Source organism: Vulpes lagopus, chromosome 4, assembly GCF_018345385.1.
Source record: "Vulpes lagopus strain Blue_001 chromosome 4, ASM1834538v1, whole genome shotgun sequence".
Lineage (NCBI taxonomy): Eukaryota > Metazoa > Chordata > Mammalia > Carnivora > Canidae > Vulpes > Vulpes lagopus.
This window is the reverse complement of record NC_054827.1, coordinates 132,847,710-132,863,021: the sequence shown is the minus strand read 5'-3', so window position 1 is coordinate 132,863,021 and position 15,312 is coordinate 132,847,710. Positions and strand designations below refer to the sequence as shown.

Here is a 15,312-nt window from a genome sequence, read left to right as displayed (position 1 = left end):
GTGGGCCTTCAGCTCAGGGCGTGATCCTGGAGTCCCGGGATCCAGTCCCACATTGGGCTCCCTGCAAGGAGCCTGCTTCTCCCTCTGCCTATGTCTCTGCCTCTCTCATGAATAAATAAATGAAATCTTTAAAAAAAACCACAAACAATGTGTACATGAAAAGGGGCAGAGGGAGAGACCCACAATGCACATAGTTAACAGAGCTGTACTATAGACTTAAAAATGATTAAGATGGTAAATTTCATGTTATGTGTTTTTTAGCACAAATTAAAAAAATCAAGCAAGAATCACATTTATTAGTGGAAATAAAAAGTATTCTGTGTGTATAAAAATTGGGATACAAACAAACCACTTGTATACAAATTTCATAACAACAGACAAAAGAATTCAAATTCAAGTAACTAACAAATAGGCACTCTATACAACCTTAGGGGGACAACAACAACAAAAAATTCTTGCAAGGGATACTGGTAGAGTATTGAATTTTTTTGAGCTTATAGCAGGGTAGTACAAGAAATAAATTTCTCAAAGTTAAGGGAAAACAGGGTTTATACTGTAGGAGAAGGATGATACAAACATGGAATGCAGGAAGTTTAGGAAAAACTGTGGTGTAAGCTCTGCCCCCAACATGGGGCTTAAACTCACAAACCCAAGATTAAGAGTCACATGCATGGGCGCCTGGGTGACTCAATTGGTTAAGGGTCTAAACTCCTGATTTGGGCTCGGTCGTGGGATCCAGCCTCAGGACAGGCTCTGGGCTCCAGGCTCTGGGCTCAATGCAGAGTCAGCTTGTCCCATTCCCTCTGTTCCTCCTTCCTGCACCCTATCCCTTTAAAATAAATTTAAAAAAAAAAAAAGAGCTGCATGCTCTGTTGACTCAGCCACCCAGGTGCCCTTGTGGTGCTGGATTTTAACTGAACAGAATGAACTCATGATTTAAAGTATATATGTACATTTCCTAGCTCTATACACTGAAAGGGCCTGAAAAATTACACTTTACTACCAATGCGAACACAAAGCGTATGCCCAAACCTTGGTTTATAAACACCACTCTCTAACTAAAATGCAAATAAGGCTTTCTGGTAAAAATGACCTATCCAAATCTGGGTCAAGAAAGCACAAAGTGAACATCTTGCACCAGAAACCAAAGAAGTGCTCAAAGACTCAGACATGTCTAAAAGACACTAGATGTTTCAAAAGGACACCAAAGCCAGAACGATCATTTTGTGATAATTAGACTCTCAAAGAGAATAAAGACAGTAGATTATAAAACATTGAATGAAGAATCCATGAATAAATCCAGAGTCCAAATACCCTGTGAGAGAGCCCATGTAGAGAAGCCCTCATAGATAGGAAAAAAGGCCTAGAGGAGTTCAACCTTACAGCTGTTCAAGTGTTTGAGAGAAAATAGCGTGGATCTTCTAGACCAGTTTAGACACCAGCTAAATACTACTGAATGAGCACAGTAAGGAATATGGAGAAGAATAATCAAATCAAGCCAAGCCAGCCCAAATTCCCGAGTCACAAAATTATGAGATAGAGAAGAAATGTTACTGACGGATGTTAAAAGGTAGAAGCAACCCAAGTGTCCGTTGACGAATGGATAAACAAAAGATGTTTTATATATACACAGTGGAATTTTATCTAGCCTTAAAAAGTAAATTCTGGGGCAGCCCGGGTGGCTCAGCAGTTTAGCACTGCCTTCAGTCCAGGGCGTGATCCTGGAGACCTGGGATCGAGTCCCACATCAGGCTCCCTGCATGGAGCCTGCTTCTCCCTCTGCCTGTGTCTCTGCCCCTCTCTCTCTCTCTCTCTCTCTCTCACTCTCACTCTTTCTCGTGTCTGTCATGAATAAATAAATAAAATCTTTAAGAAAAAAAAAAAGTAAATTCTGACACATATCATATGGATTAACCTTGAAGACGTGCTAAGTGACACAAGCCAGTCACAAAATAACAAATGTTATATGGTTCTACTTATACTAAGCTCCTACAGTAGTTAGACTCAGAGATACAAAGTAGAAGGTGATTGCCACTGCTGGGGGAAAGGGGAATCAGAGTTACTATTTTAAAAAAAATTTTTTTAATACTTTATTTATTCATTTGAGAAAGAGAGAGAAAGAATGAGCACAAGCAGAGGGGCAGAGGGAGAAGCGGACTCCAGTTGAGCAGGGAGCCCAATGCTAGGCTCAATCCCAGAACCCTGAGCTAGAGGCGGACCCTTAACCACTTGACCTACTGAGACACCCAGGTGCCCTAAGAGTTACTGTTTAGTGAGTACAAAATTTCAGTTGGGTAATATGAAAAAGTTTTGGAGATGAATGGTAGTGATGGTTCTACAATAATGTAAATGTGCTTGATACCACAAAACCTCTTACAAATGATTAAAATGGCAAAATTTATGTTATATATATTTTGCCATAATAAAATTTTTTTTTAAACTTGCTGTTTTCAACCACTAGGTAGTTTGTTACACAGCAACCAATGAGCAGAATAGTTCCTCTACACAAATGCAAGTCTAAAATAAAAACTGCTACAGTTAGCATTAAATACAATATTGGCTATATTTTAAGGCTTCCTTTTTTTTTTTTTTTTTTAAAGATTTATTTATTCATGAGAGACATACACACAGAGAGAGGCAGAGACACAGGCAGAGGGAGAAGCAGGCTCCTCACAGGGAGTCCGACGTGGGGCCCGTCCTGGATCCCGGGATCACTTAGGGCTTCATTTTAAGGAATCTTGCCTATTTAATATTTTTAATTTCCTAGCAGAATCTTCCACAAAGAAGATTTAATATAAATACTAAAATAAGATATATGGACAGATTTTAGACTGGAGGTTACATACTGAATTATATATAAAATGAACATCCTATGTGGCATTTAGGGATAAATAAAAATCTTTCATGGAAGTGAAAATAATTATAACCAAAGTAGGTACTTTTGGGGTCCACCTGGAAAAAAAGAAGGGAAAGAATTCATGGCTTTCCTGCCCCTAATCTATTCTTCCCCTCTCACAACCTATTTTTGATGAGAAAAGAGATGCCCTACTTTAAATCAAGCCCACCATATCCTAAATCCTAACTTATATCAAACAAACCATTCTATAGAAAGCAGAAGTGAGAGTGTGGGGCAGAGGGAATGGTTGACACAAAGAGAAAGGTAACAGAAAAATACAAAGAAAACACAGAAATAACACCTAGTGGGAGAAAAATGGGGGACATATTCAGAACAAAACCTTATTTAATCTCTCCTAGGTCTTAGCACCAAAGTAATAAGAATTTTGATTCTGTGACTGAATGAATGTGGCAGATTTAGGTATAAAGTTAATAGCCAGAGAACTGTCTGGGGTACTGAACTCTGAGACCAGGTAATAAGAAGTGGATATAAGAAACAATCTTCAGGGCCCCTGGTGAACTCAGTCAGAGTGTGGAACTCTTGATCTCAGGGTTATGAGTTTGAGCCCCATGTTGGGTGCAGACATTACTTAAATAAATAAGCGCTTAAAAAAAAATCTCTGGGGACGCCTGGGTGGCTTAGCGATTGAGCGTCTTGCCTTTGGCTCAGGGTGCAATCCCAGCTCAAGGTGCAATCCCAGGATCCAGGATCGAGTCCCGCATCGGGTTCCTTGCGGGGAGCCTGCTTCTCCCTCTGCCTATGTCTCTGCCTCTCTCTCATGAATAAATAAAATCTTAAAAAAAAAAAAAAAAAAGTCTTTGGTCTGTCCCTCTCCCTAAAACTCAAGGCTTATCAAGGACCCTCTAGAGTAACAGAACACGAGAGACTCCTAACTCTGGGAAACAAACAAGGGGTGGTGGAAAGGGAGGTGGGCGGGGGGTGGGGGTGACTGGGTGATGGGCACTGAGGGGGGCACTTGATGGGATGAGCACTGGGTGTTACGCTATATGTTGGCAAATTGAACTCCAATAAACAAACAAACAAACAAACAAAAAGGACCTTCCAGGGTGTCATTCTGGTTAAGCATCTGCCTTCAGCTCAGGTCACAATCCCAGGGTTCTAGGATCAAGCCCCACATGGTGCTCCCTGCTTCTCCCTCTGCCCCTCCCCCTGCCTATGCTCTCTCATTGGCATGCTCACTCTGTCTCTCTCTCAAATAAACAAATCTTAAAAAAAAGAAAGAAAGAAAGAAGAAAGAAACTTCCACTTTCAAAATAGCAAGAAAGGAAGGAATGTGAGTGGCATGTAGTTCTATAGTAATACATGATCTGAAACAGACCGTATATAACAAACTGGGCAGAAGTACTTAATGGAACTTTGTACAACATTGTTTGTGTCATAAAAATTAACAACATGACTGGCACATTAGTTTCAGAATCCTTAACTATATAGAAAGAAGGCTATTTGTGAACTATAGATCTTAACGCTTAATGTAACACTGATAGTAAACAATCCTCTGCCCTTTCCAACAAATAACTAACTTATCTAAGTAACAAAACTGTCTACTTATTTATTTTTAAAAGTAGGCTGCATGCCCAACATGGGGCCTGAACTCAGGACATGGAGATCCGAGTCACATGCTCTAACAACTACTCCAGCCAGGCAATCCTAAGCAACAAAATTGTTAATGATAATTTTCAGCTTTCTGTAACTAGGGTTAGTCACAACATCTGAAACTCCAATTTCTTCATCTGGAAAATTAGAACAGAACCAAATAACCTTTAAGCTACCTTTTGGTTCTAAAATTCTAAATACCCAAGTTATCATCTCTGGTATTTAGTCTCAGGTAAAGACTTAGTTGCAATTCAAAATATTTTCAAATTATCCTTCATTTTCAAAAATAAAAATATTTCTCTAATCCAACATTATTTTTTCTAATCCAATATTAATACAAAGTATTTATTCATCCATTGAATAAATATTTGTTGGGCACCTAACTATGTGTCAGGCACTAAACTTGGTGTTGGCAGTGTACAAAAGTAAACAAAAAGAGACATTGTACCTGTATTCATGAAGCTTACATAGAAGTTGGGGAGACAAACCAAATAAACATGTATAAATGTAATATCATATCTGTAATAAATAATATGAAAGGGTTAAAAGAACATGTAATGAGGAATCTAAGAGATTTTCCCTAAAAAGAACAAATGAATGACAAAGATGAACAAATGAATGACAAACGAAGTTGAGAAAGAGTACACATATAGGTTACATAACGTGTAATCTGTCTAGGCAGAAATGAACATGGCATCCTGAAGGAACTGACCAATGGCCAGTATGACTGGACATAAACATATTTAGAGTAACTTCTTGGAAACTGAAATTAAAACCTATCATACATATATAAAAGTGTATCTTAGCTGTTTAAGAACTATTTTCAAAAAAAAAAAAAAAAAGAACTATTTTCAAGAAAGCCTCAAAGCATTACAATTGTTCCTAATGTTAAAAAAAAAAAAGTGCCCTATATCTCCTTGAAAAGAGCAAATTAACTCATTGATTTCCTTCTCTTTTCACTTCACCGCTTTCAATTGCATAATAAAAATCACAACTTCTTAGTTCTACTTAGTTTAGATTCCTCTGAAGAAAGTCAGTTATAAGAATGAAAATAAATATGATACCGTTGCCCTGGATCTGCCACTATCACTCTGTAACTGATCTTGGTACATGTTAGTTGGCTACTCTGGGCCTAAATTTTCTCATCTGTGAAATACAGGGAGTTCTAGAATTTAAGATTCTTCTAACTCTAAAATTATGGTTCTATTATAAAAATGTTTGTGCCATTCTTGAAAACCGAAGGGAGTGGACCAAACATCTCTGCATTCCATGGACTAAGATACAGCATTTGAACACTGTCGCTATGTTATAATAAAAAAACTATTGAATTTATAAAATTTGCCCATATTAAGGATCTAATAACACAAAAACTTATCAAAACTAGTTAAACATTGTTAAAAATCTATGCTTCCAATGAGACAGTACTACTTTAACTAACCAGGGATCCCTAGAAATCACAAAATCAAAACACTTAGAAAAACAGGAGCAGGGCAGCCCGGGGGCTCAGCGGTTTAGCACTGCCTTCTGCCCAGGGTGTGATCCTGGGGACTGCTTCTCCCTCTGCCTGTGTCTCTGACTCTCTCTGTCTCTCATGAATAAACAAATAAAATCTTAAAAAACAAAACAAAACAAAAAAAACGGGCAAAACAAAATCATAAGATTCTTGAGAAAAGCAAAATTTTAGCAAGACATTCAAACTGGTTAATATGCATGTTAATTTTAACTTCCAAAAGAACTCATAACAAAGGATATCCTAATCAAAGCTCATTCTAGATTTGGTTATATGTCCATTTATATAACAGCATTTCTGATATAGGGTGGTAACTTTTTAACCAGATTATCCCATCACTAGAATTTAAGATTTCATATTCTTGATATGAAAATAAAAATTAAAAGATCTATAAATTGTTTACTTAACAGCTTTGTATTTCACAATTTTTCAGCATCTCCAAACATTCAATATAGTCTTAAGAAGCATCAATTAGGGGATCCCTGGGTGGCTCAGCGGTTTGGCGCCTGCCTTTGGCCCGGGGCGCGATCCTGGAGTTCGGGGAGGGAATCGAGCCCCACATCCGGCTCCCTGCATGGAGCCTGCTTCTCCCTCCTCCTGTGTCTCTGCCCCTCTCTCTCTCTAGGTCTATCATAAATAAATAAATCTTTAAAAAAAAAAAAAAAAAAAAAAAAAAGAAGCATCAATTAAGCACCGCACTTCACATATAACCTTTAGTATCAGGTTTATTTATTTATTTTTTTTATGTTTTTGTTTTTTTTTTGTTTTTAATTTATTTATGACAGTCACAGAGAGAGAGAGAGAGAGAGAGAGGCAGAGACACAGGCAGAGGGAGAAGCAGGCTCCATGCACTGGGAGCCCGACATGGGATTCGATCCCGGGTCTCCAGGATCGCGCCCTGGGCCAAAGGCAAGCGCCAAACCACTGCGCCACCCAGGGATCCCTAGTATCAGGTTTATTTTAATGGAAGGTATTGTGTGTCCTTTTCCCTCAAAAGAGGCAACAAATTGCAGAATCTAATTAGATTTTTTAAAAGCTAAGTTAAGGAATACTTTAAATACTCATTAAGCTCTCATAACATCATAAAAATTTACTAGGCACTATACTAACCTTTAGGAACAAAGGAGTAAGATCATACCCTAAAAATACTTTTATCAAGTTGCCTAAGGTAGAAACCCTGTCAACATTGTTTCTTCCCTCACCTCCCACCAAGTCTGATTGATTCTAACGCTGAAACATTTCTTGGATCCTTCCCTACCTCTCTTCCACTACCATAGCCCAACCTCAAGATTTCAGCATCTTTCACCTATACTACTACCATTAGCAGTTTCCTAGTTGGACTCCCTGCCTCAAGTCTTTCCCTTTCCTTGCCTCAATCTAGCCGCAATTGTGACAACCAAAATATTTTCAGCGCTGACAAATGTTCCCTGGGAGTCAAAGATGCCCTGGCTGAGGGACACCTGGGTGGCTCAGTCCGTTAAGTGCTGGGACTCGATCTCAGGGTCATGAGTTAAGCATGACAGCCAGTGTGGAGCCACTTAAAAAAAAAAAAAAGGGAAAAAAAGAAAAGAAAATAAATGAAGATGCCCTGTCTGAGAAATACTCCATCAAGTTGCTCTCTTAACAAGAACAGCACTTATCCTGTAAGGCTGTAGGCATAATCAATGTCCATGCAACAAAGCAAAAAGCTGATCAACATAAAGCTGAAACTTACAACCCTGATCTTAGGATCACCATGGTTTAAATAAGCTAACTAAAAAAGAGCTAAAATATTCTCTCTTAAAAACCCCTTTGAATATGCAGACATAAATCATCACCTTACTTCAAGTCTGAATTGTGAAGTCAGTACATTCTGTGAAAGTTCAACCATATTAAATTCATATTTAAGCTTCCGGATATTAGAAAATTGTGACAATTTAATAAAAATGCTTTTGTGATTGGTCTCCTCGGAAAGTGATGGAAATAGGACCCTTCCTAGGCAGCTATTGCCTAAACTTAAGATTGTAAGCTACTTTGAACAGTATTCTCATAAATATTTCTAGAAAAAGTTATATATATATATACACACACATATATATATCAAAAAAAAAAAAGCACATTCTTAGGTTTGAAAAAACAGATACACTGCTTTTAATTTTCCATGATTATATCCCTACAGAACCAAAGATACAACCAAGATCATACATCTCAGAGGGGGTAAAAAAAGGAGATGATAAGATACCTAAAACAAACAAACAAAAAACCCTGGTAGGTGAAACTGTAAAGGCCAGGCCTAGCAGTGCAGTAATAATACCACGGTAGGATGAGAGAGCACCTCCTACCACAAACGTCTCACGTGTGAACACTGTCCAGACGCTTACCTTCAGTCGCTTGATCATTTCATCGGTGGTGATCTTGTCGGTGATCTCCTTTACCCCCGGAGGGTAAGCGATCTTCCCGTCTGCACTCACGACGCCACAGAGGGCAGTGGCAGGCTTGGGCTGCGCGGTGAAGTCCATCCTGGGGGACAACTTTTCTTTCACAGTCCTCTACCGGCCTCTATCGGTCAGAAAACAAAAGTTCAGCGAGAAAGGGGAGACTTTGTAACCTCTTTTTTCATTTCAAAAATCTCTAATCTGCAAAGGGCCCTTTCTCCACGGAGGCCGGGGACTCGGCGGCGGCCCCGCCACTCGCCCCTCCCCGGGCCCAGCCCCCGGCGGCCGCCCCGCCACCCCCACTCACGCGGGCCCCGCCGGCCCCGGGCCCCAGGGGCTCTCCGGCACCAGCCGCCGCGGCCGCGGGGAGCGCCGAGCTGCAGCAGGAGTTTCCCATTCCGCCTCTCACAATGAAACCCACCCCGGAGCACCGAGGTCCGGAGTTCGGCAGCCGCCCGAGCCCGGCGAGGCCCTCACGGCCCCCGCTCGGTCGGAGAGAAGCCCCGAGTCCCCGCCCGGCCGGTCCCCTCCGGGAGAGGAGACGCGAGGCCTATAGGGCTCGGCTTAGGCCGCAAAACTAGGGACCCGAACGGACCCGCACGCAGCGGCGGCTCCGGGAGACGAACGCCGCTGCCGGGCCGCGCCTCAGGACCCCCGGCGTCCCCGCCACGCTCCCGCCCCTCCCCTGTCCCGCGGGAGGGGAAAACAAGCCGCCCTCCACCCCAAACCCCACGCCAGGAAGCGGCTGACGCGGCTCCGCACTTCACATTTTGTTCCTTCAACTTCGGCTGAGGGACCCCGGCGGCTTCTCTCGCCCCCGACCGCTCGGCGCCGTCCAGCGCTGCCGAGGCCTGACTGGCACCTCGGGCAGCCCCGCCGGGCCTCGGTCCCGCGCCCCCCCCTCCGGTCTCCCCTTCCGTCCCCTCCCTCCACCAACCGAGGGCGGGAGCCGAGCCGCCGCCGCCTTTACCTCCTCCTCCTCATGCGGGCGGAAGGTGCATCGAGCGCCCGGGCCTCTGTCAGGTGGTTGTGCCGCCGCCCCTCGTCGGGCTGCACACAAAGCGGCTCCGCGGGTCCCGCCGCCGCCGCCGCCGCCGCCCGCCCCGGAGCGGCGCTGGGGCTGGCGGTGCCGAGGAGGAGCAGCCGCCGCGGGGGGAGACGCGGGGCGAGTGTGCGCTGGGCGGGGAGACACTGCCGCTCTCCGTCTGGCCGAGGAAGAGCAGCCTCGGAGAAGGCTCCTCCGGGAGCGGGAGCGCCGCGTCCGCCCGGGACCCCCGCGGCCCGCCGAGCCACCCGCACCTCGCGCCGGCCGGGTCCGCCGACCGGGACCCGGACGCCCCTCGCAGCGGCGCGCGCCCGGCCGTCCGTGCCCCCGGGAGCCGGCCCCTCGCGCACACACCAGCCGGTCACGCGAGCGGCGCGAGAGCACGCGAGAGCAGGGAGCGCGCCTCGCTCCCTCCCCTTCCTCCGCCGGCCGAGCCTCCGCCTCCCTCGGGCCCGAGGCGGCCGCGCGCGGGGCGGACAGCGCCGCCACCCGGTTGGCGCCAAGACTCGCCGCGCAGAGCGCCTCTGGGAGCTTTGGACCCGAAGGGCGAGCGGAGGAGGGGCCCCTGTGGCGGGAAGCGGACCGGGTCCCGGAGGCCCGTGTGAGGGCAGGCAGGGCGACCCGAGCCGTACGTTACGCCGCGAAGAGGAGTTCAAGACTTTTCGGGGTCATCCTGAAGAGCCGGGGCGGAGCTGCTTGCAAGACGGTTAATTACTCGATGAAAATGAACTGATTTCCTCCCCGGGGACAGAAGAGCTGCGAACTGAGGAAAAAGTTTTACCACATGGCACAACGTGAGCTGCTCGTTCCTGTTCAGACAACCACCGGGGTTTTTGCCTTCTCCTCTTTGGATTTCTAAAGTCGATATTTTGAAAGCTGCAAAATATGAAGGTAGCTTTTTTTTTTTTTTTTTTTTTTGAGTCCAGTGGTTCTCCAAGAAGGGTCTGAAACGTAGGTTCCTGGGCTCCACTCCCAAACCTAGAGAATGAAGGAAGATCTCTGAAGGACACCCAGAAGGAAGCATGTTTACAAAGTAGCTGGATGAATATGGAAATAATAATAATTTTTTGAGGTTTTAAATACACCCGGAACAACTTTAACTTTCATCCATAGGAAAACCCAATGCACCGGGTTTCAGCAGTTTAATATTAAATAAATAAATAAATAAAGAAGAAGCAAATGAACCTCAGATGCACATGTATGGGAAGATGAAGTCGAAAAAAAAAGAATACAATAGTGTGAAATAGCATTCCGCTCTTGAAACTGACCACTACCGTAGTTTAAAATTATATTCGATTATTATTCTTGATGAATAAATATCCATTGGTCATTTTTCCACATCCTTTACTTGGTCAGAAAAATATTTAAGGTACTGTACTCACTGAATTGTTTTCCTGCTATTACACAAGAGAGCAATCATCTTGGAATGGACCTGGCCATAGCTGCTGATTGGCTAGAACTGCCCAAAAGTCAGTGCTTTGTTCTGGGGCATTTATAGGAGCAGACAATCCATTTAAGTTGGTCTTCATCCAGACAATTAAACCGACCAAAACCTTCTCTCTCTTAGGTGCTCCCTCTCAAGGTGTTTTTTTCTTTAATCTGTCATACTAAAATAACAAAAGTGTGATGCTTTTCGTTGTCATTTTTTCTCTGAGTGATTTACCCACTATTAAATGGAATGTTGTATATGCTCAAAATTTTTAATTTTACAATTTATGACTTTGTTAATATTGTTTGACTTTATAAACACAAGATTAGTAAACCCTAAGGATTACAGCACAAATTGAATTCAGGGGCGCCTCGGTGGCTCAGTTGGCTAAGGGATTGAGTCTGGATTTCAGCTCAGGTCATGATCTCCGGGTTGTGAGATCAAGCCTCCTGTTGGTCTCTGCCCTGGGCATGGAGCCTGTTTCAGATTCTCCATTCACTCTCTCCCTCTCCCTCTGCTCCTCACCTCCCCCGCCTTAAAAAAATTAAAATATAAATAAATGGAATGTATACAAATTTCAGGAATTCTGAAATCTCTGCTTTTAGCCTCCTTTCTTAAACATTTGTTTCCACTTGCAGTAAATGAGAAGGGATATATTTATTTGTACAACAATTATTTAGAGTGCCTGTTTAGGGATCCTTGGGTGGCGCAGTGGTTTAGCGCCTGTCTTTGGCCCAGGGCGCGATCCTGGAGACCCGGGATCGAATCCCACATCGGGCTCCCGGTGCATGGAGCCTGCTTCTCCCTCTACCTGTGTCTCTGCCTCTCTCTCTCTCTCTCTGTGTGACTATCATAAATAAATAAAATTAAAAAAAAAAAAAATAGAGTGCCTGTTTAGGTGGGCACCTGAGCAGTTCTTCCAGTTAAATGTCTGCCTTCAGCTCAGGTTGTGATCCCAGGGTCCTGAAATGGAATCCCATATGGAACTCCCTTCTCAGCAGGGAGTTTGCTTCTCCCTATGCCCACTTCCTCACACTCCTTCTCTCTTGCAAAAATAAATAAATAAATAAAATCTTAAAAAAAAAAAAAAAAAAAGAGTGCCTGCTATGCTAGGCATTGTTTTGGGCACTTAGAAAAAATTGGTAGTGGAGAAGGGGACAGAAATCTCCATCCACCCTGGTGGAATTTAATTTGGGGAAAAATAGATAAGAAAATAAATAAATTGCTATGGAGGAAAATGGAGTAGAAGAGGAATGCAAATCACATGTAGACTTTTAGGCCCTTGGTCTTTGAAAGGACTTTGGCTTATACTATGACTGAAATGGGGAATTATTGAAGTATTTTAAAGAGAGAAGTGACGTGATATAATTTATGTTCCATGAGCCAGGCAACCTTAGGCAAATTACTTAGTCTTTCTGTGTATTATTTTCCTCCTCTGCAAAACAGGGATAATAGTTTCTCTGAGGTTCATTATGAGAAATAAATAAGTTGACATTTGTAAAGTGCCTAGAATAGTAACTGGCACATACTAGGCTCTACATAAGTTTATATATATATATATATATGTATACATATATATATATATATAATGAAAGAACCATTCTAGCTTCTGGGTTGAAAACAATATAAAAGTGCAAAAAAAAAAAAAAAAAAAAAAACAATATAAAAGTGCAAGTATAGAATTAGATTAACCAAGTGTAAGACAACTATAAAAATCCCAAGGAGAGCTAACAATAAGGACCACGTAATAACAGTGAAGATGATGAAAAATGTGACTATGAAAAAAAGGAAGAAAAGAAAAATGTGACTATGTAACACTTGAAAATGACTACTGCAACCAGGAACTGAATTTTTAATTTAATTTAATTTTAAAATTAGTCACTTATAGCTAGGTGACTATTGGACAGTGAAGTTCTAGAGTATAGAGTTTGGAGGAATGATAGACCAGATGAGGGTAGAAGATAAACTGTTCATACTGAATGCTACAAATGTTAAGCAGAGTGATAGTTTAAAAGGATGAATTGGGATAATAGGAGACTAAAGCTGTGTACAGTGAAAGTGGACTGAAAGTAAAGCTATAATCAAACAGATAAAAATGCAAAAATATTTAGGATATTTAAGGCAGTTTTTGCAGGTAAGTATTCTGTTTATCTGAAATTATTTATTTGCTTTTCAATTTGAAATATAACAAGCTAAATCTGTCCTGAGGATTTTTCACAAATTATACATATGAATCATCCATTTACCTCTGGTCATAGAGAATTAACCATCTGTCATAATCACTATGGGACTTGAAAAAATGGTGCTTTATTTTAGTGTCTTTCCAAATACCACTGACATTTTGGCTTAGATTCGCTAAAATTTAAATATATTTAGGCATATAATAATTATCTATCTGTAGTGAGCTAAATAAGTTTGACATGTCTCACTAATGACTGATAAAGACAAAAAATATGAAGTCTGAATCATTTTGCTCTAGTATGACCAAGACATAGATGGTTAACTTGTTTGTCATAGTAATTTAAAGATTTTATTTGAATTCTAATATCTTAGTCTCCATGCACTCTCACTTCAGTTTTTTTTTTTTTTAAGATTTATTTATTTATTTATTTAAGATAGGCAGAGAGAGGCAGAGACACAGGCAGAGGGAGAAGCAGGCTCCATGCCGGGAGCCCAACGTTGGACTCGATCCCGGGACTACAGGATCGCGCCCTGGGCCAAAGGCAGGCGCCAAACTGCTGAGCCACCCAGGGATCCCCTCACTTCAGTTTAAAGTGTGATGTCTGGCCCACATCATTAGTTATATCAGCTTTCTTAAAGTTGTTTACTCAAAATTATGATTTAACTAGTAGGGAAAACAAACGAAAACTAAATATTTTCAAAATATAAAAGAAATAACAGGTATAAACAACGCGAGTAAATCTTAGTGGCCTAATATAACTTGTTTATGACATTCAAAAGCAAAGCTCAGGGTAGTGGTTACCCCTGGAATACAAAGGGAAGGAAGGAACACAAGGGGCCAAGATGGGATAAAAAAAAAAAAAAAGATGGGAGAATGAGTACACACGTAGATATATTCCTGTTAAAGCTTTAGTCTTGGGCAGAGTGGTGGCTTCACATACATTCATTAAATGATATGTGAATGAATGTGTGAATGAATAAGGGTAATCCATGCACTGATAAGGGATGCTTTTACAACCCAAGGTTTACGATTAAACCAACTCAGGGCATCTGAGTTCCAGAAGAGAAAAAAAAAAAAATCATAGGATGACAAACTCAAGAAATTTTTAAAATTTTATAATTTAATAGTTCTGGAAAGTATATCCCCCAAAGTCAAAGAAATTCTGCCCTCTTCGGATAATTTTTTTCTAATAGTGATGGTAAAATGAGAAATTTTTTGGAGTTATGTTTTCTCAAATTGCTTGCTTCCTCAAGTTGCTAGTATTAGGCCAATAAATGATTATAAGACTGAAAGAATTTTCATGGTAATTAAACTTTGAACAATCACATTACAGTGTGTTTTTATTATGAAGCTTGGGATGTCAGACTCCTATTGTTTTATATGATTAAAATAATTAAGAAAGTAAACTTATGACAAATACTTCTTCATTACAGTAAGGGCAGAAGAGATTCATTTATCGAAACTATTGAGAGGATAATAATTGCCTCCCCTTTGCAAACTCTTTTAAGAGAGTGGTTTGTATCCCAGCCCTACATATTCTCTCTCTCTCTCTCTCTCTCTCTCTCTCTCTCACACACACACACACACACACATACACACACACCTGACTGAGCATGCAGTGGCACCCGAAACAAGAAAATGCAGTCCACAAGCTGAGCTGAGCCAAACAAAATATCATGAGACAGGCTGCGAATGAAAACTCAGCAACAGATAAAATTTTAGCTCAATTATATCCGTACAAAACAGTAGCAGTCTTTATCTACTTATGTGTAGGCTAAGGAAACCTGACATGCCCTAATTTTTGTTCCAATGGTTCTGTTTTCCTGGGACTCCCCATAAGAGTTGTTTCCTTACAGTAAAATCCCTTTTATCCAAGATAATTTGACTGAATTTCTGATCTTTCACCACTAAATATGACTTGATTTAGAATTGACAACTGGACTTCATGAAATCTTTTTTTTTTTTTAAGATTTTATTCAGGGATCCCTGGGTGGCGCGGCGGTTTGGCGCCTGCCTTTGGCCCAGGGCGCGATCCTGGAGACCCGGGATCGAATCCCACATCGGGCTCTCGGTGCATGGAGCCTGCTTCTCCCTCTGCCTGTGTCTCTGCCTCTCTCTCTCTCTCTGTATGACTATCATAAATAAATAATAATAAAAAATAAAGATTTTGTTCATTTACTCATGAGAGACACAGAGAGAGGGGCACAGACACAGGCAGAGGG

At 41.8% G+C, this 15,312-nt stretch overlaps 1 protein-coding gene across 3 annotated transcripts in view; it reads right to left on the bottom strand.

Moving 5' to 3' along the window:
- Positions 1 to 9,812, bottom strand: part of PDS5A (PDS5 cohesin associated factor A) — a 154,250-nt gene extending 144,438 nt beyond the window's left edge. Inside the window, exons 1-2 of one of the 3 annotated variants that reach the window (XM_041751997.1) lie at positions 9,405 to 9,812; positions 8,381 to 8,558 (exon numbers count right to left, since the gene is read on the bottom strand). In XM_041751997.1, the coding sequence (XP_041607931.1) occupies positions 8,381 to 8,518 (138 nt within the window). In that variant the 5' untranslated portion in view covers positions 8,519 to 8,558; positions 9,405 to 9,812. Of the gene's footprint in view, positions 1 to 8,380; positions 8,559 to 9,196; positions 9,318 to 9,404 lie in introns of those variants that run through there. The other 2 variants (XM_041751998.1, XM_041751999.1) reach the window with 2 other exon arrangements.
- Positions 9,813 to 15,312: the final 5,500 nt, after the last annotated feature.